Genomic DNA, 27,160 nt, shown 5'->3' on the forward strand with positions numbered 1-27,160 from the left:
AGGGAGAACATGCAAACTTCATGCAGAAAGACCCCAGGCTGGGAATCGAACCCAGGACCTTCTTGCTGCAGGGCAACAGTGCTAACAGTGCAGCCCGGTAGTATTATATTTGGGATAAATAAATCATACCGAAGGGTGAATAATAAACTTATTATAACCTAAGAAACCACATTTAAATAAAGAATGATGGAACAGACCTGTTTCGTTAACCGTAGAGCTGTGAAATCCTTTGGATAAAAAACATTTCAATATCAGAGGAAGATAAACTGAACACCATTCTGTGCCAGAAAGCTGGGATGAGTACATCACTGTGGAGGAGTTTTGGCCTGCTCTTTTGAAAATTGTTTTAATTTGGCCACAGTGGATGATTCAGAGCACGGACCACCTGTTTCAAGTCAAGCTATAGCATCTCAATCAGATTTAAGTCGGGATTTTGACTAGCCAACTCCAAAATCTTTGTATGGTTGTGATTTTTGTTGTTGTTCTTTTTATTTATTTAGTTGTTTATTTTAGCCGTTCAGTGGTTCATTTGCTGTTATGCTTCTAATCATTATGCTGCACAATCCAAGTGTGTTTGAGCTTAAAGTTGGAAACTGATGACTGGAAATTCTCCCCCAGGATAGACAGCAGAATTCATGGTTCAATAAAATGAAGGAAATTGTCAACTTTACCTGAAGGAGCAAACCAGTTCCAGACCATTACACTACCAGCTCTATGTTTAACTGTTGACATGCTCTGTAAGATTTTACATCACACCACACATGCCTACCCAAAAGTTTTTTTTTGTTTTGTCTATCAGAAATTTTACTCAAGTTTGGGGGATCATCAAGATTATTTTCAGCAAATGTAAGAGAAGCTTCTTGTTTTGTTTACTTATTCATTCATTTTTTTAGCAGTGGTTTTATATGTATGCAGAATATAATGAATAGATCTTGCAGGATAATAGATAATATATCATTTTAATTCTACGGTAGGCCGTCGCCATTTTGATTCAATTGAAAATACAATGTTGCATTCTCCACAATATTCATCTGAAAAACGAATGGATCAGCAAAATGTGGGAAAATACATATGGGTGTGTGTTTAGTAAGTATCCATGGCACACGTTTCAACGAAACACAGAAAACACATAAAGAAGCTACATTTCTAATCAGAACTAAAGTACATTCTACGGGTATTGGTATTTTATGTCTGCCTTGCCTACTCCGGTACAGTAGGTGGCGGTATACAGCTAGAAATTACACTGTAGTATGAAAACGCAAAATATAAGAAAAACGAAGAAGAGTGAAGCTGGGCGTTAATTTATTCTGAGTGGCGACCCGCCGAAAGAGAGGAAGGATTAAGTGTCTCAATATTGTTCTGTGGATTTGTAGTTAAACTAACTTCTCTGCCATGCTACTATTTTGACTTTTATCTTCATGTTGCTCACGTAGCGAGTAATTACAGCGGGGAGAGGAGTACAGTACTGAACCCCATAACTAAGAGTTGGATCCCCAATTGAGGTAAAAATAGAAAAATAAATAAAAGATAGAGGCTATAATATATCATTGTATTGCGTCTTACCTGTTTTTATATATATTTTTTTTGTTAAATGTGTTATGTTATGATACGTGTGTAACAATGTTGTAGCAGATTTCAGACCCCGGAGCGAAGCTGCCGTTACTTTCCAACCGCTGTGAAATAAACTTATTGTCTTTATAAGACAGTAAAATGCAGTTAAAATGTATCTAATTGATCAGCTATTACATGCCGTGACGTTAGTTATGCATAGTCACATTAAAAACAAACGCCTGTTTCTACAGAGGTAATTAGAGATTTGTTTGTGAATTTCTGCTTGTAAAGCCTCTTCTGTTGGAATAAGAGTTTGATTCTAAGGAATAAAAGTAACAATGAAATTGTGTTTTAAAACTTTATTTTACCATGACCCAGTAAATGTTTCTGCCAAGGTCAGTTCAACTACACTGTCGTGTTATGAGATCTCTTGCTAAAGTCTATCACATTATTGGACAACTTGAATATCCAGGATCTTGGATTTCAACTTTAAATTGCAAAAGGTTTTGCAACATAATCCTCCTTACAGTGTCAGAAAGCCTAACTCAGCTGTTGCATCACAGAGCTGCGACAAATTGGGTCTCAGGTTACTCTGCTACTGTAGCTTGACTACTATTTTTGCTAGAAAAACCTTCAGGATACTGATCAGTGATCAATTTGACTAATTACCGTACTTGTGATGTTTGACTTTTTGCTTCTATCTCAGGATATGAACTGGGACAGTCAGTTAAACTCCATCCTGTCTGTAGCCGACGGCAACGTCGCTAAGATGAGGGTGAGTACATTCAAGGATTATCCATTACTTTTTAATCAGTGTAGAATCTTTGGTTTTGTTGACTCCTAGCGGAAGTTTTGCTTCTGCTCTCAGTCACGCTATTGTCACCATTAAGGAAGAATACACATTTCTCCTGGATGATTGCAGACCAATTCCTAATCTTCCATTTTATAGAAAAGAGTGTTTATCATCACCTACATATGTACAGTATATCTGTATATTTAATCCAAAACAGCTTGATTGATACGTACAAGTCTAGGTTTAGAACCAAGTACGTCACAAAAAGAGCCCTGGTTACAATAGTATAACTTGAAAATTAATTTTGATCGCTGTTAGAATTTTTATTAGAATTTTTCTTGATCTTAGTGACGCGTTCGAGTCACCTTGAACATCAATTTAGTTTAAATGATTTTGCTCTCAATTGGTTGTCTTCATATTTTACTGGAACAACATTTTTTTTGTCTTTATTGGTAACTTTGAATCCAAGAAAGATTATGTTGTTCACAGTTTTCCACAAGGATGAATTCTTGGTCCTATTCGGTTTAATTTACTTTTCTTGGTCTTGATGACACACATCTGTGTAATGTTTATGCTTACAACGGTAACCTTGTAAATAATCTTGTTGAATGCCTCACTGATGTCAAGTTTCTAAAGTTCAATGAGGACAAAACTGAGATTCGTCTTGTGCACCTTGATAATCTGAAAAACATCTGAATCCTTTGTTGGTTTAACTTATCAGCATCTTAAACCAACATGTCACTTTGGATAGTGACTTTAATTTTATGAAACATAAAAGACATCCAAGGTCTGAATTTTATCACCCTAGAATCACATCCAAAGTCAGATCCCTTCCATCACAACCTGACTTAGAAAAACGGATTCATGCCTTTTATTTATTTTTATTTTGAGGTCTTCCAATAATCATTTTCTCTTTATACCCAGAATAAACTTTAGATCTGCTCTTGTTTTTCCCGTCATTATGCTCCTGTCCTCTGAAGTTCTCTTTCATAAGACTTCAGATCAATTTCTAGCTTGTTAGCCTTTAAAGCAAACTCGGAACATACTCGTTCTCTCAGAATTTTAGTTAGGCATATTTGGTTTCATAAACGGCATTCTACTTATTATGTTTTAACTATCTTCACTTCCTTCAATTTAGGTTTTTACCGGATCTCTTTTTTTTCAATAGTTGTTTTTATTCTACTTTCCTTTCCTAGCACATCGAGTCTTCATTTGTCAAATGAAAGGTGCATTATAAACAAGTTTGACTCGACTTCTAGTTTACAATTTTAGTGGCTAAACAGCAGGTGGCAGTAGAGCCGCTTCAAATCCTCCAAACCAACGTGAGTTTTAAAATGGTTCGTGGCTTCTCGAGGTGACATCTGTGAAAAATCAAATGAGAGTTTTGTTGTTCCCCCTTGTATTTCTGAATAGTTTTTGTGCGTCAACAGGAAAGACTGACCTCTGCTCGGAAATTCCCTGAAGGAGCAGAAGGTAGGTGAATTATTTCAGATTCAAAAGGGAAGTTCCCACCTGTTTGTTTAGCTTCCTTTTATTCAAACTGTAGTTGAATCATTTCAGATGACTTTGTTTTACCTTTGGTTCGCATTTGCAATGAAGAGGAGTGGATTAAATTCACATTGGGACCCTCCTACTTCTTTCTGCACAGCGCGCCCCGACTACAGGCCTCCCTCATCTCTCCGTTCGGGTGTGCAGTGGGCTGACCTCGCTGCCATTCAGTCACAGCTCCAGATACAGAGTCAGGTGTGTGTCCGTTTCGTCCTGTTACAAACACAAACCTCAGGTGTTTTTTTTTTTATGTGCATGACCAATACAAAGTCGCTCGGCATTGTGAGCTGGAAACAAAACGAATGAATGGTTTTCAATATGTTTGATGGTAAGAATCTGAAAGTGTGGCAGGGATTGGCTTTTCTTCTACTGCCACACTTAAATGTTTCAGATCATTCAACTAATTTCAATACTACCTGATTTAACGTTTTCAAACTATGACTTTTTTGTGCTGTAACAAAACCGTCCGAAGAAACCTGAACCTGTGTGAAAAGTAACTGCTTTCTAAAGGTAATAACTATTTTTGCCACAACTGACATCAGAGGTTTTTTTTCTCCTCCTAAAAATAAAAGTAGGCACATTACAGCATTTTGCGGCATCGTGGGCTTGTTTTTTCTGTGTCGTTTGTGGTTGTAACGTCTGTGTTGCTCACTACCTTCAAATGCAGCAAAATTCCTGGACTTTGTTTTTCCTGCTCTTGCTTTCCAGCTGATTGAGTCCTTCTCAGTGAAACTCAATGGCCTGGAGAGGGAGAAGCAGTCTCAGCAATACCACATCCAGACTCTGCAAGGTATCTCACTTCCGCATCTACAACTTCTCCCCCCGAATCTCCTACTCGATGCCATTATCTTCTTGTTCATACCACATGCAATGACTCTTTTTATTAGGGAGAAGTTGAAAACTTGGAGGTGTTGGAAGTAATTCCTGAAGCAATACAAGAGTTACAGTAATTATAAGTTACTAAAGTTTATCTATACGGATACTTTCACAAGTGGAAAACCCAAATGTAAAAATGATTGAGAACAGGGACGTTTAAACATTTGAATGGAAGTTATTCGTTTTCATTTGTAAGGTTTTACCGATCACTTCCCATCTATGCCAGAGGTAGAACCACAGAGAGACATCATAATGTGTTAAACTATGTCATCATTTCTAAAGCACAATTTTGTTAAAGTTGACTAAAGTGAAAAAATGTAACTGCTGGGCTAATCAGTTATTCCAAATTGCATTTTAGGTAAAAGTGTGTGTGCTTCTCCTTCCCGCTCCTTCACTTGACCAAGGCTCGCCCCACCTCTCGCCCAACGACAAGGGGCTTATAGACGATGAGTGTTTTATGTTCTGTCACTGAGAACAGAATCTAAACACACAGCATGTGTATAACATGACAGTACAGCCAGTAGCCTAATTAGCACATGGCGCCCAACTGTTCTTCAGCAGAGGATGTATCCCACTATTAACTAAATTTGGACTTTGTTCTGATTTAATTCCATCGCTGGCTGTTGCAGAGGAGGTGCGGAGTCTTCGTGGGGAGCTATGGAAGAAGGACAGAGAAAGGGCAGACCTGAGTTCAGACGTGGAGCGAAGGATGGAGCAGTGGAGGAGAGAGGTTGGCCGTGAGCTCAGCAGCCTTGCGAGGGGAAACGACTTGCGAGGTGACCTGAAGGAGAGGTGCAAAACTCCTGCAGCCGCCGCCTGAACGGATCGCACGAGGGCAACGACATGAACGTTTTTTTGCCTGTCAGTGCCGTGACATGCTTTCTGTCTGTTTCTTCAGCTTCGGCTCCAAGCTCGGTCGGGACGAGCTGGAACGCCTGCGGAGAGAGCTGGACGCGCTGAAAACACAAATGAGTGAGTCGCAGACACAACCGCAGCTTGGCTCTTAATTCATTGATTCAGCCGCAGAAAGGAAAAGCGCTCCTCATGTTTCCTCTGCTTTCCTTGTTAAAGGGAGACAAGAGGAGGACATGCATCTCCAGCTGACGGAGGTGAGGGAGACGAGAAGACAATGTGAACACAGCCACAAGGTAAGCACACACACGCACCTCTCTGTCTGCTTGAGGCTCGTTGCTTGTGTTGTCTCTGATCCTCAGCAGTTGTTTTGTTGCTCAGACGCTGGAGGAGCTGACAGGCAGCTGCAGAACACACAGCAGCGATCTGATGAGGACACTCTGCCGCTATTCGCTCACTCAGCAAGAAGTGCATCAGATGAGGTGCGAGGGAGTGTGTGTTTTCTTTTTTACACTAATTCAATAGAATAGAAATGCCCTTTACTGTCCCACAAAGGGGAAATTGTGGTGCCACAGATAGAAAGGTTCACATAAAAAGCTCTTAAAGTGTTAAAAGTAATGTATAAAAAACAGGATTAACAGTAATAATAATAATAATAATATTGTACAAGACTATAACAAAAAATAATGTGCAGTTCTTAGAAATAGACGTATCGGATTCATGATCCAAGGGATGTGCAACTGAGTCGGATCGCTTTTCCAAAAGTGCTCTTGATGCGTATTGAACATTAAAAAAAAGATGTAGACTATTTACAATACAGCATATTGGTGCAGAAGAACAGACGTGCAGTAACAGTGGAAATATTATTTAAAGATGAGTAAGACCAGAGCAGATTGTCCAAACGCCTGCATGGATGTAAACACTTACATTGATTTTGTTGGGAGCAGTGATGGTTTTAAAGTCTGACAGCTGCTGGGAGGAAGGATCTGCGGTAACGCTTCTTTGTGTATTTAGGATGCAGCAGTCTGAAACTGATCCAGTGAAACTTACGATTGCTTTTATCTTAACACAAACCGCATCAAAATGGAGAAAAAGTGTGGGGGAAAAAAGCAAAGTTTTTGCATTCTGTGTGTGCTTTGTCTTTTTATTTTGCTTCACAAATGGCGTCGTATCTCCTACAGAACAGCTGTGTCAGAACTGAAGAGTGAAGTGAGGAGTCTCTTTCACCGAGGACAAGAATTAGCATCTTCGCCGCAACAGCTCACATCGGGTTTGCCCCTCTTTTGTTCTCCGGTTCTTGGTCCCTCAGCACAACGGGCCTGTAACCGCAGTTATCGTTCGCTTTCTAGGGGACCCGCCGCTCGCGGCCCCTCGGAGCCACAGCAAAGGACTCACAGCTGATGAGGCGGATTCAGATTCGGAGGATTTCAGTCCGACCCCGAGTCTCTCGGAGATCAGCTCTGATGATCTGTCCTGGCTGGAGGACAAAGAGCCCGGTAGGAATTTACAGAAAACTATTCACACTTCTTGGAGGTTTTCCACGTTTTTGACTGCAGTGATTTCATAGGAATGAACAACACTAGTAATTGTGAAGTGGAAGGAGAATCTTTTATGCTTTGCAAAATATTTACAAACATTTTTTTTTAAAAACAAGTATTTTAAAAAATTGACTAAATGATGCTGCCAATACTTATTATGATTCATATTTTGCAGGTTGTGGGTAAGAGGGATTAAAGTTATAACTTAGGTGCAAGAACAATTGACTCACATGCCAGAACTGGAAAACACTGAGCAAACTGTACAAAGTTTTAATTAAATTATCGATACTTAAGTTGCTAAGTAAGCAAGAAAGAGTAAGCCGGATTTATACCAAGATTAAGTTAACCACAGAAAGACATTTTTTTCTGAGTAGTTAACAACTGAAAGTAATTCATTTCGCTGGAATTTTGTCTGCGCGTAGCTTTTGCAAACCACGCATCCTTTTCTTTCCACATTACTGTCACTACTTTGTGTCAAATAGAATTCCAGTGAAACACATTGAGGTTTGTGGTTTCAACTTGAGGAAAACGTGGAAATGCACCCGGTGTCTCCTGGGGAACCGTACAGCTGAGCGTGCCGAAGCATTATCCGGGACAAGCTCATAAACCTGTTCTCGCAAACAGCAGAACAGTTCGGCCAAATGGTTACAGGGTGACGGATTTTTTATTTTTTTTTTAAGCAAGTTGGGACCTGTAGTTTACTCGTTATGCCTCCCCCGCACACCTGGCTCAGCCTGTCCGACTGATGCCATTGGATTTGACTCACAAAGTGAAACAGAAACCTTTGCCTGCCAATTTTGCTTTTGTTTTAATAGAATTACTTTTGGCATCATGTTTGCCACTTTGAAGTCCGGTAAGGAGCTGTTTTCTCACCTAATGCTAATTGTACTCTACAATATTTAAAGGCCTGAGAAAGTCACATATATTAGGCTTTCAATATTTGACTAGAACTGAAAAATCCACACTTAATGACTTGCAGCAGCAGAGGAATACGTTAAAAGTCCCGCCGTGTGCGGATGAAGCTCGTAAGCGATAGTTTCCTGTCCAGCGGTCCTTTCTGGGATCGTTTAGTTTCCCGTCGGCCGTGTGCTGCTAACTCCTGAGACTTCCTGTTCCCGATAGAGATTACAATCTGTGCTGGAAATGTTTCCCACAGCAATTTGGGACCGTTAAATCAGAATAATTTGCATTCACACACACGCCCACACACACACACACAGAGAGAGAGAGCTGGATAATAGTACTCAGTTGTTAGAAGGGGTAGGTAAAAAAGAAAAGAAACCTTTGAGTCCCGATGACATAAACAGAGATAAGCAGTGACTTTCATTCACAAATTAACAGCTTCTGTTTTCGTCTCTGCCAGCTCCACGACGACGGAAACCTCGGAGCGCCAAGTCCACACGGAGCGACTTCACTGCTCCGAAATCAGACGTGGAGGATGATGGTGACGATGATCTCCTTAATGACGTGGATGTTTGCCCAGAATTAGAATCTGACCTGAGTCTTACAGACCTCTAATGGACTATGCTGGGAAATAAAATAAAAAAAAAAAAAGATATTTTGGGCGTGCCGTGGTGGCGTAGGGATTAGCGCGACCCACATTTGGATGCCTCAAGTCCTCGACGCGGCTGTCGTGGGTTCGACTCCCGGACCCAGCGACGTTTACCGCAAGTCTTCCCCCCTCTCCTTCCCCCTTTCCTGTCAACCTACTTCATAAAAAGGGACTCTAGAGCCCACAAAAAGACCCCCTGGAGGGGTAAAAAAACAGAAGACATTTTTGTAATTACTGGGAAGCAGTAAAAATAGCAGCGTTTAGATGCAGACTGAATAAAATTTGGCAAAAACAAACAAGCAAGCGTAAGGCTCACTTCCTTTTAGAGGCTCCATGAGAAAGGGAAAGAAAACGGCACAATCCACTCAGTGAAGCATGGTGGTGGTGGCAGCATCATGCTGTGCCAAGGCTTTTCTTCAGCAGGGACAGGGAAGCTGGTCGTTGCATATTCAGAAAATAACATTATGCCGTAAATGGCTAAAAAAAAAAAAAATTTTGTGTTGATCATTCAAGTGAATTGGTGAAAAAGTATTCACATTTTCAGGGCCGCAACTAATGATTATTATTTTAGTAATCGATTATTGTATCGATTATTCTGACAACCAAGCAAAAGATAAAAAATTTGTGCAGATTTTTCATCCAGCCGCTTAAGCCTTTTTTTTATAAAATACTAGAAATATGTTGAAAGTTTTAAATATGCAAATAATTAAATTCATTTTTAAAATAAGATAAGAAATATTGTATTATCTAAAATGCAATTCCCAATTGCTAAATTAGTTGACGATTATTTCGAGAATTGATTAATTTGATTAGTCGTTTCAGCACTATACAGTTAACATAAAATTTTGTCCACTAAATTCTTGTAGATGTAGTCGACAGAAATTCATCATTAGTCAACTAAAACAAACAATTCTGTCGAAACACTAAGTAAAAATTTGCTGTCACAATTTGCGCTGTAGTTAAATGTAGGGCAGTCCTACCTGGAAACCGTAGATATTTTGTAAACTCCCATTTGTGCCATACGGGAAAGCTTACTTTAAAACATTTTTAAATTCATGCCAAATTTATAGGTCTGTGTAAGCTGTGGGGATTTCAGCAAATTATTCCCGATTCATGCCGGTTTGAGGTTCTGCCAGGACTTTGGCTCACATGTTCCAACAAATTCTGGGCTGTGGGAACCAACACGGGCTGGCAGCTGTTTAAAGATCGCTTTGAATGACCTCGGCATTCACTTGTTTTATAATGGTTAGTGATAAAGCATGGGAAACAGTGGGTTCTTTTTTTTTTTTTTTTTTTTTTACAATATTTCAACGTAAAGCCTCACTAATGGCACTGTTGTAATAGCTGCCGTAGCTTCCACTCACATGCGGCACCGACTACAGAAAAATTACAGGTCCTAACAGAGTGACAGGCTGATCGCTAAACCACATTGTTTGATTTTTTTTCGAGAGAGACGACTAAAAAGCGAGGTCTGATTATAGCTTGCTAGGGCGAAGTGGCGCTTTGATGTGGGCAACTTTGCTCAGGGCAACCGTGGGATCTGCATTGAGACAACTGATCTCTGGTCGTTTGCAAAGTAAAAAAGAAACTCCAAATTGCCCTAAAGTGATGTCTTTATTTGATCAGAAGATAAGAAGCAGCTACTGTATGCTCACTAATTAACACGTAGACAGCTTTTTAATAGTCTATACATACATTAAAGAATCACAGACTTGGCCTTAAAGTTCTGGGTATCGTGGATGGCACAATGCTAGAATCCATTACTCTGCCACGCTGGGCAGAGTAATGGATTTTTAATGGGCATCTTATCCTCCCATGGTGCACTCTCCAGCCCAGGAGGAATCCAGTGAGGGAAGCTTTTTGGCTGCCGTTAAACTGACCAAAGTGGAGGCGGGAAGAAATCGAAAACCATTATCGATATTAAGGAGCCAGTCTCTCCGTAGCAATCTCTGCCTTCTTCTTCGTGCCGTCCTGTCTGCCACGAGTTGCTCCGTCAGGTTGGCACACACACACACACACACAGCCGTGCTGTGCGTTGCTGAGGTGGACGATTTTCCTGTGTGCTGCAGCCATTGAATCTAAAACATACACACACACACACTGTGCTTCCACTGTAGCAAAACAAAGTTGGAACATTTCAACTAAATGCGGAATGTAAAACACTTTCCCAAATTTCCGTTTTGTACAGCATTTACACACTTCCTGCTAAAGATGATTTATTCAATTGGCATAAACTCACACTGAAAAGTTTTGTCCAATCTAGCCTTAAATATAAACATTTTATTGTTTTTTTTTTACAAAATCACCAGTGGCCCTGATATTAGTATCAACAACAATCAATTGAAAATTAAAAAAATGCTTTTTCTTTATTTAAAGGGGAAGTATTATGTGTTTCCAGCCACAGTGTCATTTTATAGCACTATAAAGTAATTATGTCACTTTCAGTTGTTATAAAAACACCGTCTACATCAATACGACTTATAAGAAATTTGACTTTTCAATTTAGCACCGTTGTCTCTTTAAGAAGCTCCTGCTCTTCCCAAAACTCTGCTTTTAAGCTGGCCAACACAACAATGTTCCTCTTTCAAGCATTCACAGACGTTCATGGAAGCATTAGACTGAGAAATAGTTCATATAACAAGTCCAGCAGATATGCACTTCCGAGAGGTGTTTGCTTGCTAATTGTTTGTGGCTAGTCTGGAGGAGCTGAGTGGGGGTATCTCTGTGGAGGGCCACCTTTTGGTCGGCTTGGAAACTGCAGCTCTGAGGAGGAGCTCCACGTAGGAGGCGGCGATTGGTTCCCCCAAGCGTTTTACAAACCCAGATGGAAATCTTTTTTTGTTGAACCACTGGCCTGGATGAAAACCAATATTTGAAATGCCATCACACACAGGAGGCAAAGAAGGTATATCTAATTAAAAAAAAGCATGAGCTGAATAGAGCAAGAAACTGACTGATCTATGGAGAGGAATAGTCAAAGATCCATCTCTCTTTATGTTCCTTATTTGTGAAATATTAGACTAAGCGCTGTCCTATAGGATTAAGGAAGTTGTATAAAAAGTAGTATTAAAATTAAAAATTTGTTGGACTGGATTTTCTACAACTTCCAGAATGATTTTATAATTCTGCAATAAAATATGATTTTGTTTTAAGGCATTTTAAAACATCTAAACCAGTACTTCCGTTTCACCAGCGGTTCCCAAAGTGTGGGGCACGCCCCCCGGGGGCGCAGTGCCATTGCAGCGGGGGCGCGGGAAGCGGTATGGATGAATGGAAAAAAAAAAAAAACAGTTACACAACAGTGTTTCACTGTAAAGATGGTTTGCAGTGTGTTTTGTTGCAACCTGAAGTGTGAAATAAACTTCGGTGGAGTTTGAAAACAAAATATGTGTATAGGTTTATGTCTGGTTGAACGATGTGTGTGCCCAGTTGATTTTTTTTTTTCTTTTTTGGGGATGATTTTGTTGTAATCCATAGGGGGGCCCCAGAAGAAAATCTTTGGGAACCACTGGTATACACCACCCTCGTTTTGCCGCAAATATTGTTTGAAACCATAATTAAAAGGAGTCATATTTTATCTGAAGTTCCATGATGGCGAATGAATAAAACCCATTTTCATGACATTTTATGTTAATCTGCCCTTTATTGTTCAGTGTGCCTTGTGTGAAACACAGCACTGATGCATGCAGGGAGTCTCTGCATGGGCGCGTCTTGTGTTTTCGCCCACAGCAAACGTCTGTTTCCGAGAAAAACAAGAGATCGACTTTTGTGTTCCGGCATGTACGAACAGACGTTTTCACAGAGTTTCTGTTGGTGCCGCTGAAGTCAGAAGTTGTCTATGGCAGACGTCTGACACGGGAGAAAAAAACCCCATCTTTAATCATTAAAAAAAAAAGCAATCTGTGACTTACAAATGGCAGAAATATTCATTTAACACATGTGATGATGACACTGATCCATGAATGATTTGCTGTGGGCTTTAAAGACCTGCAGCCTCAGCCACACAGAGACCATTTCTACCTTTGAGATGCTGAAAAATCAACTAACATCAGGAAAATGTAACATTGCTTTATGAATATGTACAATTTAAAACAAATACGTGTAACTTGCACATTCAACAATTCTGCTGCGTTTTAATTGAATCAGTGGTTCCTGCAAACATACAATGCAACAAAAACTGAGTTCAGACTCGTCGGGTTTGATTCTGCATCGGAACTAGGCATGGCTCAGTACGACTTTCTCTACGACAACCTAGAATTAAAACAGTCTCATGAAATGTCACGCCTGAATTCAAAATCACTTTATAACATCATCCAAGTGCCAGGTGCTGTACAGACCGGATGGGTGTCTGTCCTTTAGCTTTCAACCTACGACCGTTTGTGTTTGTGGTTACCAGAAAGGTTTACAAGATACCACTTTTTTTTTTCTTTGTAAACGAGGGGAATGTGCCATAGTCTTGTTTCAGCAAGGCGACTGGCATTGTGAAGCAATAGGCGGGGGAGGGGGATGGGACACTGCAGCAGTATCAAGTTACCAGCACTTTCTCTAATACTTTATTATAAAACTTTCAGATCCATAAGGTAATAGAAACCTTATATCTGTGTGGATATACGTCACACAGATATCCAGCCCATCCCTAACTGGAGACAACGCACATTTTCACCCTTTTCATTTGAACATTTGCATAAAACATGGCTTATGTACAGAAAAAATCTACAAAGTACTTCTGAACTTAAAACACCGTGTTGCCAAGTGGCTCCACTTATTATAAATTTGTGCTGAATTTGAATGGGGACTGCCCTATATATGTTGGCAATCAACATCAGTAGTATGTGCAATGCTAACAATAAGCGTCCGACCTTTATTTTCCATTGGTGCTGACTGAAGACCTGCAGCAAGTAAACAGCGCGGCTTCATTACTTGGCTTCATTACTTTAGCAATTATCATTAACATGATAATTGCTAAATTATCATGTTAATTACTATTAACATGATAATTGCTAATACCTGGAAATTAATTTTGTTCATCCGGCAAATAAATTGAGAAATCAAGGAAGGCTTTTCACTGAAATGTGTAAGGCACTCTGGACTACAGGACAACAGAACCTTCAACATCATGAAAATCAAACACTAAATAATCCCTGCTATGCCTGCAACTCCTCACTGTTATGCAACTGACAGACACAAATCTATTAACACTTAAAAAAAACAACAACAACAAAAAACCCACTTAAAAGCACAATGTCAACAATCTATTTACAAAATCCATTTTCCAAATTCCCCAGAATCCAAATTTCTCTATGTTTTTCCTCATCACTTACCCCTGAAAAGTAAAGTGCAGATTTTTTAACAGAAAAATCAGAAGGTTTCTTCCCTCCCTCCTCTTCCTCTCTGTACCGACTTAAACCCAACGAAGCCTCACGATCACCTCAGCCTGGGTCTGAGCGTCACTGACTGATGGGACCGAAAGCAGTTTCCTTCTGCTTTACCTTTTATCAACCATTTGAAGTGCATAACAATATTTACAACCTCAAACTTTACATGTACAGAAGTGAACAAAAGCTTTTTTTTTCCCCAGTAAAAAATAATAATAATAAAAAAAATCACACACCAAACACAGATCACTTTCCAGAGGGATTCCTCCTGGCTGTTTGACTTTATCGTTAAACTTCTATTTAAATTAGGTCCGTGTCCGCTAAGCGCCCAGATAATCTGGGTAAGTAAAACCAATCCAGGGCTACACTTACTGCTACCCATGTGAATTTCTGTCTGGTGCTAATTAAGAGGATCCGGTTCAACAACCACAGCATTACTGTCCTGGTTTGAAGAGTAGAAAAGACTCTTGTTGGGCCTCCACACCCCTTCAGTAGCTGTACATGGACAGGGGTGTTTCCTCCATCATGTCGTCCTATGGAAGAAAAAAAACAAACAATAATAATCACAGTACTGGACAGATTGGTTACTGATATGACCCGAGAATAACCAGATCATAAATTGTACACATTTGATATAAAGAGAGAAAAAAAGGTGATATATTGGGAATTTAAAGGGTTTGGGACTCTGGGAATCCGTTTAACAGTGGAGCTATGCTTGAAAAATAAAAAGCGTCTAAGAGAGAGACTGAGTATTGCCTGGATACACAGCGCCTTTTTCCACCAATAAAAATGTAAATAGTGTGGCTTCCAAACGCATTCTGCCTCCTAAACTCGGACACTCCAAAATAGCATCCGGTGCAAACACAGCAAATGTAGAGGACACTTGTCAGAGTCAATGTGAGGAGAGTTGTTGTTAGCATACCAAAAAGTATTAGCTAATGAGCTATTAGCATCACTGCAGACACGGGTTGCAAATTAGCAAATAAAAACTATACGATTATGTTTTATTTTGGTGGCTAAATAGTGATAGCATATTAGCTAATGATAGAATAATAGCTTCTGTTAGCACAGCACACAATCTTAGCTTTCATGCTATTTGCAGCCTGTTTGCAAATGCTGTAGGTAGTGGGAGCATAGTTTTTGATTTGAGTAGTAGATCCTGTTTGGTCTTGATTTCAACATGCTAATGCTAACATGTTTGCTGTTATTAGCATTTTCTGAATAAAAGGGCCATTTCATGGTTTTAAATAATAGAAATAAAAGTTCTAAATTCCTTATATGTTTAAAACAATCAAACACGCAAAAGAAAATTACCGGTACTTTCTTACATTGTTTGCCTCAAGTGCCAGAAGATATTGACATTTCTTTGGGCATTTCCCTTTTTACTTTTTTTACTTTCATAACTGTGCACCACGTTCACTTGAAAGCCCCTCAAAAGTAAATTTAAATTTGTGGTTTTAATAAATACTTCTGCAAGGCGAGGGTGAATATAAAACTTACATTAGGAAGTGAAGCAGTTTGGGACAGTAGGGGTGAGTCTGGAGGCCCACCATATTTTTGTGTGATGTAGAAGAAATCTCTGAGCTTGAAAACATCTGACAGACTAAATGTGTTGACTAAATGTAGGCAGCCGGTTTACCATTGGTAGGTCCTGCAGCCGGTGAAACTGTGGTCCGCTTTGTCTTCGGCGGAACTTGAGGAAGAGCAGCAGCGTGATGACGATGGCAGCGATGATGAACGCCGACACCAAGCCAACCAGAAGGGGGTCCAGTCTGGGAGAGTCAGGAGAATCTGTCGGAGGGAGAAAATCAGTAAGGCGCCGTTCCTCTGTTTAATGCGATCGCATCGTCCACCATGTGAGATTAGTGTTTACTTTCGGCTAACATGGTACAAATGTAAATGCCAAAGTATTTGTTTTAGTCTGTGATTGTAGCTAAATAGAGGCACTGTAGCAGCACTCAGAGTGCTTATTATGCATCTTAAGGCAGAAAAGTCAAACATGATGGGATGCTAAGTTACACAGGCAAAATTTCCTAAAAATATTTTTGTAAACTATTAATTATTTCCATTCCACTTCACAATACAATACAACACTTTCTGTTGATTTTTTATTTTTTACATGAAATCCTAGAAATACATTGGTGTTTCTGTTCTCCAATGTGATTAAAAGTGAAAATTAATTAACAAATAATGAATTTTCATCAGAAATTAAATAAACCTATGATTGAAATGTGGTTAAACAAAGTTCTCTCATTGATCTGGAAAGCATCTCAACATTTCAGTCCTGCTGTCTGTATATTTTAGCCCAAGAGGAAGTTCCCTAAATGGATGTTGCCATGGAGCAATGTTTAATACACCTACAAGTTTTGTTTGACATCCTCTGGTTAAACTAACAGTAACCACAAGGAGCCGTTCCTCTGCTTAATGGGAAATGACAAAATCCCAAAGGCCTAATAAAACCACACAGAGAGAAGAACAAGGCGAGAACTTTGACTGGAATAGAAGCTCCACTGACGAGAAGCACTTCTTTTACTTTAATACATACGGCCTAGATAAAATCCTCTACTGAAAGACAAAAGATGTCTAAACTGAGTATTCATATATCTGCGGCTGCAGATATACAAATCATCTGAAAGGCAGACAACAGCAGGGAGATGTACAAGACAGACAACTGAATTGTCAAAGCCTGGGTCTCATGACGCCTCTGTCCCTCTCTCAAACAAACACATAATCACGTAGTGCTTGGTAGTGACAGCGCCTGAGCAGGACGTCAACGGGACGTTTGTGTTTGTGAGTGAGGAGAGACGTGCTGGTGTGAGTTGGAAAACAAAAGAACAACGCCGCTTTTGTCGCTTTAATTCACTCTGGACAAAAGCTGGACACTTATTTTGTACTTACTGCTGCCCTTGATGGTGAGCTGGGGTGAACTCTCTGCTTGGGTGGAGGTGATGTTCGGCAGGGTCGTGGCATTGACTGAGGAGAGTTTACTTGTTGCCTGATTAGCAGCTGTGGACGGCTGATAAGTGGTGGCGTCTCGAGACGATGTGGCGTTGAACGCCGAAGTGGAAACAGTGCTGGCGGCTGTAGCCGCTGCCGCCGTCGTGGCGTTAGGTGCTGAGACAGAAGTGGGGGAGGAGGTCTCATTTTGAGTGGAGTTGTTTGAAGGCGTCGAAGAGGTTATAGCATCATGTAAAGGTGTTGTGTGATTCGATGTAGACTGAGTCGTATGTGGCGCGGGTGTGGAGAAAGTTCCGGTCGTGTTTGTGGCGTTGGTTCCAGTTCCAGGGGCTTCAGTGAAAAGGTTGGAAGCACCATGGGACACTGATGGCTGCTGAGTCATTGATGTCCTGAACTCTGAATTATTGGTCGGTTCAGGTGTCTGCACAGTCGTTGCATTAGCATCTGCAGAAAGAAAACAACTTTTTGTCAATTAAGTACAGCTGTTTTTCTGCCAAACTAATAAAGTGGGGTTTTTTTCTTCATGGAGAGTGTGTGGCATAGAAGCCTAAACAAATATCTTATTATTTTTTTCATTTTCAGCTTAAGAATGTATCTCATCAGCGAGATACTGTATCTATTTAGTTCTTACCTGGCATGCAAGAAAGACATGAAGAAATCAATGAGGCAAAGAAAACTCACCAACGTCTCAATTCAACAGAATCGATTGTCTCGACTATAACAGGCCATTGATGTCACTATTTTTTGTAGACAAATACACTTTATAAGTGAGTTTTTAAAATTGTTTAAAGTTACTGTTTTACTGGAAATTGCTGTCGGTGGCTCCTGCATGCGACAATGTCTGGTTGCCTTAATTTGTTGTTGATTCCTTTAGCAACTTGATTTGTTGGGAGCATAAAAATAATGGCTTTCATAAAGGTTAAATTAAAATTTCTTATAAAAGTTAGAACTTAGTGTAAAAAAGGTTGAGAAGCTTAAGTTAAAAAATACAAATGTTTACAGTAAGTGCCATTTCTGATGGGTGGAAGTTGGAAACCGACTTAATACCTTACCTTTTATTTTATTATGTGCTCTATAGAGTCACAGACATCAATTGTGAGCTACATGTTCCACTGAATAAGTGTTGAAGAAAATGCTTATATGCGACGTTGGTTGAATAATGCTACATCTGTTTGAATAAATAATTGAATATTTTTCTTCAGTGGGTAGAGACGATGGACGGATGAAAATCCAATATCAAAATTAAAAAGGCAAATATAACTGCAGCTTTCTGCCTGCTTCAATCATTTCATTAAGTATTGTGCAGATACTTGGTGCCTGCCTGGTAGTGAAAACATCTGAAGTGTGAACCAACGTAAGTGTGTGAAAGACAGACGGAGGATGAGTGTGTGAATATCTGGTGGGGGAAGGATCTCACTTCTACCTTTCTCACCCTCACGTGAAAAGTCACACAGCATTTAATCACTTCTCTCCCCAACAGCATCTGAATCACATCCTAACTAACTTTTACATCATCCACCGCTGCGATTCTCCAGACACACTGCAGGCACAGCTTCTGTCTCTCAGTCCGGCGGTCTGACCTTCTCTTTGCTCTACGTTTTAGGTAGCAAACTCTTTTGGGGCTGCAGGTGTTATGTTTGTGTCACGTCTGGTAGCATTGTAACCTTTTCGCAAGCAAGCGCTGCGACCCACTTCTGGACATGGAAAAACTGAGATAAGAACCATGCTAAAGATAGCCGCTCAGCTCTGAAGCAGCTGCTCATTTCCTGCTCCTTTAAAGTTCGTTAGGACTTCCGCGCTGATAAGCTTCAAAGACACAAAGACAATAGCCTCAAAAACCCGACAGGCATCGTACCAAAACAAATATGGATAGCGTATGAGTGTACAATTCTTTCTTCTATGCGAGTTTAATGAACACAGAAGTGCTGCGGGTACTGTCCAGTTGAGCTGCTGATCACGCTGGCGTCGCTGGAAATCGAGTCGGTAGATCATGCAAACTGGACGGAGACAAATATGTCTTTTTTTTGTCGTCTAGCTAGTGCAAATCTGAAGTAATATACTAAGTTATGTGCACATTTCTGAGCCAGTGTGCCATGGTAAACAAAAGGTCTGACGACCAAACTTTTAATTTTAAAGCCTTCCCCTGCACATACCGATTCCCACTCATTCTGCTTTCTTTTTTAACAATTTTAACAGGAGATATAAGAAGGCTGTTGGTCATTTTGCCTCTTTGCCGTCTTGTTCTTTTGTAGTTTTGGGTCGTTTCATACCCAACATTTTTGGATACAAATAGGAGCCGTCTGTGGGTGGGATGTTTGGACTAGACTTCTACTAATAGCAGCTAGCAGAACAATTCTTATCAGTTTTGACAAACAAAGTAATTTTTACATTCTCTCAACACTCTCATGATGCACTGAAGAAACATGAAAAAGTCATTCAAACAAATAATATCTATCAGGAGATGGTTAGTTATTTTTGTTTTAATAAAGTGTTATAATCCCTTGCATTTTATGAGTTATTTGGGCTAATACAAGAAGAAAAGAATCAAAAGTAAACTAAATTGGGTGTAATAGGATCTTGTTTTCGAAAATGATCAATTCTATGAGTTTTGAGTATTTTTGTGGTTTTATTCCCTGAGAATTCATTTAAATACTTAAGGGAAATAAACACACGAGATGGTTCATTTACACACATACAATGGCCGTAGGAAGGGGACAACGACTGTAAAGCTATTGATTTACTATTATGAAGACAGGGTTTCATTGGCATTTTAAAGTCAAAATAATTATGATTTTCAGTCATGACTTTTATTCCCCACAGACCTTTTTCACCTCAGACATTTCCAAAGAGCTGCTAGTGTTTTCAGAGCCACCTCAATCCATCAAATAGAGGTCGAAAGTTAAAAAGGAAAATCTTTGCTGCTCAGCCTTCCTGTTATCTGCTTTAGCTTGTTAGCAGCCAACAAGCTAGAAGAAAGAGTCATCCCTGAATGTGCTGTGGAAAATAAAGGACCTTATCCTTTCAATCAACTTAGCACATCTCTATGCTTCCAATGACTTTTTGACTTCACTTATACTAAGAATTCACTTAGTAACAGCATAAACGCCAAAGGGAGCTGCCGCCATGACCTGGAGGAACTACAAGAGTTGTGGCTTATGACTTTTCTTTTTTTTACTTTTCTTTTAAAAAACATTTTTGCAGTTGTGTGGTTGTTCTCGTTCCCCCCTTTGACGCAGGCCTCGACGTTGTGACCCATTAAAAGATGCGAGCTTTAACCACTGCCCCAATTTTTCCCAAATCAAGTTGAAGCTCTTTTGTTTTGTATGCATGTGTGTGAGTGTGTGTACCAGGTTTTTATATCCTTATGGGAACCTATTTCTGTCTACAATGTGGGTTTATGGGGACCATTGCTCCTTGTGGGGATATTTTCTTGGTCCCCATGAGGGAAATTTTAGTTTTTGGGTTGGTGGTTAGGTCTCTGATGGTTAGGTTTAGGGTAAAGGTTAAGGTTAGGGTCAGGCTGTAGAAATTAAAGGAAGTCAATGTGAAGTCCCCACAAGTGATGAAAACACAACTTACTGTGTGGGGGTATGTATGCGTGTGTGTTTAATGCAAAGTTTGTAACAACTTTTCTGTCCTCTGGTCTATTTTCATTGTATTACATCCTCAGTTTTTAAAAAATGTGAAACTTTACGCAGTGCAGGAACACTGCATTCACTCAGTGTACACCAGTTGTTTATGTATGTTTTATTTATTAAAGTCGTTTATTTCTTAATGCAGTAAAAAGTGGATAAACCTTTTTTTTTTAATGGAAAGACAGAACTTGTACAGTCGAAGCAATTATGACAAACATACAGAAGATAGCTTTAAGTCCAAATTACTGAAGGCCTTTTCAGAACTATCCAACCAGACATTCTGAGAGAGGAACAACTTAAAAGAGTACATGTAGAAACCTTTTCATTTAGCCTGAGGCGTTTCTTCACTTAAAGATATTGCATCATAACTTGGGCTGTATCTCTCGCTACTTTCTTCTTCAGATAACTCCTTGTCTTCCAAAACAAGAATGCCTTGGAGATCTTCTTAAAGCTAGTCTTTGTCCATTTGCAAGAACAATTTCTACCCAAGGTTTAACTTCCTGGAAGATGTATTGAGGTGTTGCTTAAATATTTCCACACCCAGGCTTTTTTCCTATGATGCTATCTTGTGAAACACAGCAATCCTGCCGCAAAACCCCAAACAACATCATGCTCTTCCCTCTGTACTTCACAGAGGGAGAAAGCATTTTAAAAATTGTGATCTGCATTTTTTCTGGATTCTTTCTTGCCGAGTGGCCGTCCTGCCCATGTTGTTGCAGGATTTCTTTCACTGTGGATTATTAATTTATTACCAGATGTCCTGGAAGGCATGATTTCTGCTCAGACTTGTGTATAACTGCTTGAACAAAGGAAGTAAATTGTACCCAAGCATAAACCAGACCTAGGCCTGTCACGATAGCAAATTTTGCTGAGCGATTAATTGTCTCAAAAAATTATTGCGATAAACGATAATATTGTCTGAAGACCTTTTTACACTGATTTAATGGAAATGACGTAATAATGCATGTGATTTCCTGCCAAAGATAGATACACTTTATTTTCAAAAGAATATTTAACACTGGAGCTGATAAACTAAATAAACAAAACAACCAAAAACAAAATGGATTCTCAGTCTCCATTAACAAAAAATGTACTTGATAAAAACTAAACAACATAAAGCCAAAGTGGAAATAAATACTGCATTCAACCCAAAGAGTGCAGATTATGAAGTCTGTATATTATGTTGCCCTTCAGTAATAATTAGATTTAAATAGAGAAAATGGGCACATCGACTACCTGATGCAATAATTCACACTACATGATTTTTTGCTCCTATTTTTCCCCATACAACAATCTTAAAACGTTGGTCTTCCTAAGATTGTGTGGTGTGTTACGGTAGATCGTCGTTGCCGCTCCGATCTAAATCAGGGGTTTTCACCGACTGGGCGCGTTAACGCAGCCTGTTGAAAGTGACAGGTAGCCAATCAGAAAGCTCGGATTCTCCTCCACACTTTCTGAGGGGAAATTACGTCGGGGAATCCCAAACAGCTGACATGGCGCAACCCGAAGTCCAGCGGACATTGGAGATGATATGTGGAAACAACATTAATGTTTATTCAACATGCAAAGAATATAGAAATGACAAGGGGAGGAGTTGGAGCGAAATTGCTACCGCAGTTGATAAACCCGGTAACTTTTCAGCTGTTCTTCGTTAACGTGACGTAAATAGGTTATAATGATTTTCATTCAGTCAGGACTTTACGCTGACACTAGTTACATGCATTGCAGGTAGATTGTTGTAAAGCATTGATTAATACCTGGTTTTAAAATTAGTTCACTGGACTTGTAGCCATTATTTTGTGCCCATTGTTGGACACCACACGGCAGGAACGAACCCGATCGAACCATTATACCTAGGATTTCTGTCGGCTAATGTGTGGTCTGTCAGGTTTTGAAAATGGGCCGACAATCGGCCAACAGCTCTAAGATCGTGCAGTGTGCGCTGGGCTTTACACTAAGGAAATGAGGAAGGGAGGAGTCAGTGGAGAGCACCGGAGTTGAGCCTTTTTTCATTCGGTGTCATCAACAGAAAGAGAAAAAGGTCGGGAGAGACGATAATGCCGATAATTGAAATGACGTCGATAGTTTTAATTTATCGTACGATTAATCGATTTATCGTTTATCGCGACAGGCCTAACCAGACCTTTGGAGGTCAACCGTTCTCTTTTTGACATCTTGCTTATCTTTTGATTTTTTTCAACAAGCTATTACCTTGAAGTACATTCACAGGTTTGTCTCCTTGTATTTCAAATACTCTGTACCGTGTGTCCAGAAACCATAACCTGGCCTGGGCTTTCAGAATCGTCTAAAGGCTAGGCATGTCGCGATAAACAGTAAATCAATTAATCGCGCAGCAAAATTTGTTATCGTGACAGGCCTACTAAAGGCAACGTGGTCTTAAATCTTCTTACCTACACTCACACTAAAACAGGGAAATATGCGTCTGATTTAATGTCATAACCTGGGAGTATAATTATGTGTCTGTTTATAGAGTGAATGTAAATATCTGATTTTATCTGTATGTAATCACAACTTTCCACATTTTGTTGTGTTAATGCCTTATTCCAAATTGCATTGAATTATGTGTGAAATTCTGCACACAAATTCCCCATTAAGACAATGTGGACTTTTTTTTTTTTTTGAGTATTTTGCAAACTTATTGAAAATAGAAAACCAAGGAATCACATTTACGAAAGCATTCACGGCTTCTGATTAATTCTTTGTTAGTCCACCTCTGGCAGCAATTACAGCCTCGCGTCTTTGAACGCAACACCACAGGCTTAGTTCAGCTATCTTTACCCAGGATTTTGAGGAAAGAGATTAATTTATTACTATCTGGAATAACCAAAAGTGGAAAAGGGGAAGCGCTGAATAGTTTCCGGACGCACTGCAGCTACAGTCTAATGTTTCCAGTCACTGTACTCAAGGCTCCCTGCTGCTGCTGCCAATAAGTAGTGTTTAGTCACTGAAGCACACTTATATCCTTTTAATGATGACCTTTGTGTCCTCTGTTTGCCCTGTCTTTAATGTCTTCATCGCTATTTCCCAAAGATCCATCTCTGCTCCTCTCTTTGATGCAAACCAGAGCGCTAATCTAATGTGGAGTCATTACCGTTCACTAACACACTGCCCTGATGCCTTTCATTACCTCCACAATCATTCACACAGAACATGCTGGCAGAGAGAGAGAAAAAGAGAGGCCCTATTTGAACTCTGGATGATACCAGAACTGATACACTCATAAATAGACAGAGGTGGTAGCCTGGATAATGCAGCCCTTGTTCGCCGAAAGCGGCTTTCGCAAACGCTGGACTAAGAGTCTGGCTTTTTTTAAAAATATATATATATATTTATGTTTATGTTTCTGTGTGTGTGAGCAGAAGGCGTATGAAGAGGCTCGCTGTTTTCCACTGAAGCTCTTCCATCTCTTAAGATATTAGAGCGTCTTACTCATGCACTCTCTGAGCAATGCAGCATGTGCCTGGGGAAGTGCATTTCCCTCACCGCCTGAACCTGCCAGTAAAACACGGCAGTCATACTCAGCTATCACTGCTGGGAAGAGCTCCGTCCAAATTTACAGAGAAGACACAGGAGGGCCCAGATGGTGATATCAAGTTATAACAAGAACTTAGGTAGCTGTGGCTCAAATGTGTTTACATTTGTGTCACACTTAAAATGCATCAAATCATCAGATAAAGATATCCTGAGAACATATAAAAGGCATTGTATCTCCTTTGTGTCATTGATAAAAGGAGAAAAGTGATACAAGCCAACCTAGACATGCGGGACAAAGTAACTGCTCTCCTTATGTAGTCATGAAGGAATTGATTTGTTGTTGTTTTTTTGGAAAGTGGATTTCAGGTTTACTTTCAGATATTTTAAATCAAGAAACCACATAAACAGAGCCTGTCTGACAACATGAAGTAGGCTAGAAGAGCGGGGAAAAAAGCAACACATCTAAAATCTAAAAAAAAAGGATGAAAAACTAAGTGACTGACATCTATCAGTCTAGAAAGGCTTACAAAGCCTTTTCCAAGTCTTTGGGGCTTCCACATTTCATGATTTCATTGTAGAGAGACGCAGAGGCAAAATGCCATCCATGGTAGTTTTCCCAGGGGGAAAACCACTGCTTCCCAAAAACAACCAGGTGTTCACTGCACTTCACTGCTTCAAAACCAGAACAAAAAAGAAAGAAAGAAAGAAAGAAAAAAAAACACTAGCAAGTTCATCTAAAAATGGTTCCATAAAAACAAAGTAAAATCCCCTCACTGTGATTTAAAAGACTTATTTTCCACAATAACAAACAGTCTGCGGCAGATGTTGTTGCCAAGGGCAGCACAACCAGCTAGAGGGTCATTTTTCCCCCGCTCTCAATAAATGAAGTCATCACTAAAACATTGTCTTGTATTTACTCAGGTAATGTCTGATTTTAAATGGTAATCTATAATGTGAAAAAAAAAAACAACAACTTTGTAATTACTTGCGCTTTGGGTAAGTACTTTTCCACTACAGTGTATGGTATTTATTGCAATATGTTACATAATAAGCTCTCTGTGTCAGTGGAAGCATTTTGTTTCGTTTGCTCTATGCATAAAAAGAAATTACAAGAAAGATTCAAGAGGTCACAAAGGTCAAGACTACGCTGTGGAGATTTTCACGGAGAAAGTTAATTAAATGCCACTTTTTTTTCCCCCCTTCCTTTCACAGTAAGCAGCTCTAAGGCTCTGCAGAAAGTCAGCTGCACCACAGAGGCAAGCCAATTAGCACGAAGTGCGTAAAATAACATTGTGCTGCTGCGCATAATTAGACGTGTCATTTATCACAATGTTCTACTCTCGTCAATTACAGCCAACAAATGCGCTCCGGCGGAGTCCTGCTGGTTTCTGTCCGTTTAGGTAGACAGCTCGGGCCAATGAGAACCTTTTCAAATGTCAGAGGCTCATTCTCTCTTTTCATGTGGGAGGTGATGATGGGAAAAAAATGACAACAACAACAACAAAAAAAGACAAAGTGGTTTGAAACAGGTAGGACTGAAAACGGAAAGCGGTTTGAGAGAGGCACACAGGATGTGAGAGACGTATGACTCGAAAAAAGGAAGAGGAAGGTAGACAGAGGAGGACGAAGTGTGCAGCCATGAAAGCAGGGTGGAGGTGAAGCGAAGCTCCTGAACGCTCACTTTAGGTTGCAGTGTGTTGGGAGTTTTCAACCCTAACTAATACATTTCCCATTTGAGTATTTATGTTTACATGTTGAAATAATTATGAATGTATTTAACCATTTATGTTACTCGTCAGGTTAAAGGTGATCACTTTATTTATTTTTTTATTTTTTTAAAGCTGACTCCATCAAAAAGGGGTGATGACAACTGAAGGGCCGTTATTGTTATCTTGACATATTTGGTGGCGGCGACGAGCGGCGTGTCGTCCTAGTATGATGCAGCGTGTTAGTAAGCAGTGGGTGGAGCAGGGACATTTGCAGTTTTATAATAAAGACATGAATGTAAGAGAACAATTGACGAGTTTTGGAGAACTGTAACATTTAGTTATTTGTCAAAATAAATGCATTAATTTCAACAGAATGACCAAATTTACAAGATATTTCTTTATTCAAATCTATCTAACAAACCAAGCACAAGTTTCCACACTTTCACAGTTTGTTTTTCTTTTCTTCTACTTTTCAAACTAGTTCTGTTCTGTTAAGTCCAGCTAAAGAGCGTCATTAGCTACACCTAATGATACTCTCTTGTGTTTTAAGTTGGGTTTTTTTTTTTTTTGGTGTGCCACCCCAGGATTGTTCTTGGCCCCCAAACTTTCTACAGGCGCCCCTGACGGTAACTTAGTAAAACAGCAGTGGCACTATTTGAACAATAAAGCAAAAATAAATAAATATATATATACCTTTATCAGCGGATCCCATGTTAACGAGCAAAAGCGCACAAAGAGCAAACCAGAGTTTGGCCTCCATCATCTCGATCTTCTTCATCATCATCATCATAATCTCTTCAGAAAGAAAACGAGCGGAGTTGAGTATCGTTTCCTGTAAAAACGTCTCAGGCAGGAACCTCCCTCTCTGTCTCGTTCGCGGTCCGATGGAAGACTTTCCTCCAGTGTATGAGGTCGGAACTGGGCGGCTGGGTGTCTGAAGCGGGTCTGGTCACCAGCGGCAGCAGGAGCTCCTGTGGACGCGTGGCTGCAGGGACTGAAGGAAGGAGAGTCGCTGATGTTGCTCCCTCTCTCTCTCTCTCTCTCTCTCTCTCTCTCTCTCTCTCTCTCTCTCTCTCTCTCTCTCTCTCTCGCTCTTTCAGCAGCAGCAGTGCCACGTGTTCCGTGTCCAACGCGAGTCTGCGTGTCCGTTGTTGGACCTCGCCACTCAGGACGCAGCCTCGCTCTGTCTGATGGATGTTTCTGCAAAGTGAAATTACTTATGCATGAGAGAATACAGTTCCACCACCCTTTATCTAAAAGTCATTTATTGCGGGGACC

The 27,160-nt window shown here is 40.0% G+C and overlaps 2 protein-coding genes across 3 annotated transcripts; one reads left to right on the forward strand and one right to left on the reverse strand.

Moving 5' to 3' along the window:
• Positions 1–1,261: 1,261 nt before the first annotated feature.
• Positions 1,262–8,697, forward strand: LOC116725194 (uncharacterized). 2 transcript variants are annotated; one of them, XM_032571100.1, is made up of 12 exons: positions 1,262–1,502; positions 2,258–2,326; positions 3,775–3,817; positions 3,939–4,087; positions 4,601–4,682; positions 5,398–5,560; positions 5,667–5,740; positions 5,840–5,916; positions 6,002–6,102; positions 6,802–6,890; positions 6,970–7,116; positions 8,522–8,697. In XM_032571100.1, exons 2-12 carry the CDS (start codon positions 2,261–2,263, stop codon positions 8,674–8,676), a joined length of 1,146 nt encoding a protein of 381 aa, XP_032426991.1. In that variant the 5' UTR covers positions 1,262–1,502; positions 2,258–2,260; the 3' UTR covers positions 8,677–8,697. The 2 variants fall into 2 exon arrangements, with proteins under 2 accessions (XP_032426991.1, XP_032426992.1); XM_032571101.1 differs by having other exon boundaries at positions 3,993–4,087.
• A 3,636-nt stretch (positions 8,698–12,333) lies between these two features.
• On the reverse strand, positions 12,334–26,936 carry LOC116726111 (uncharacterized protein YMR317W-like). Its single transcript, XM_032572647.1, has 4 exons — positions 26,576–26,936; positions 16,984–17,487; positions 15,725–15,876; positions 12,334–14,618 (listed from the first exon to the last, which is right to left on the reverse strand). Exons 1-4 carry the CDS (start codon positions 26,670–26,672, stop codon positions 14,574–14,576), a joined length of 798 nt encoding a protein of 265 aa, XP_032428538.1. The 5' UTR covers positions 26,673–26,936; the 3' UTR covers positions 12,334–14,573.
• Positions 26,937–27,160: the final 224 nt, after the last annotated feature.

The sequence above is a fragment of the Xiphophorus hellerii genome, chromosome 9 (assembly GCF_003331165.1).
Source record: "Xiphophorus hellerii strain 12219 chromosome 9, Xiphophorus_hellerii-4.1, whole genome shotgun sequence".
Classification (NCBI taxonomy): Eukaryota; Metazoa; Chordata; class Actinopteri; order Cyprinodontiformes; family Poeciliidae; genus Xiphophorus; species Xiphophorus hellerii.

Excerpts from the sequence above, each read along its gene's own strand:
- LOC116726111 (XM_032572647.1), bottom strand. The coding sequence starts at position 26,672 with ATGATGATGATGATGAAGAAGATCGAGATGATGGAGGCCAAACTCTGG. Across the intron at positions 17,488-26,575 it reads CATGGGATCCGCTGATAAAG|ATGCTAATGCAACGACTGTG; the intron begins GTATATATATAT and ends TTCTTTCTGCAG. Across the intron at positions 14,619-15,724 it reads GGCTGCAGGACCTACCAATG|GACGACATGATGGAGGAAAC; the intron begins GTAAACCGGCTG and ends TTTCTTCCATAG.
- LOC116725194 (XM_032571100.1), top strand. The coding sequence starts at position 2,261 with ATGAACTGGGACAGTCAGTTAAACTCCATCCTGTCTGTAGCCGACGGC. Across the intron at positions 4,088-4,600 it reads AGCTCCAGATACAGAGTCAG|CTGATTGAGTCCTTCTCAGT; the intron begins GTGTGTGTCCGT and ends CTTGCTTTCCAG. Across the intron at positions 5,917-6,001 it reads AATGTGAACACAGCCACAAG|ACGCTGGAGGAGCTGACAGG; the intron begins GTAAGCACACAC and ends TTTGTTGCTCAG.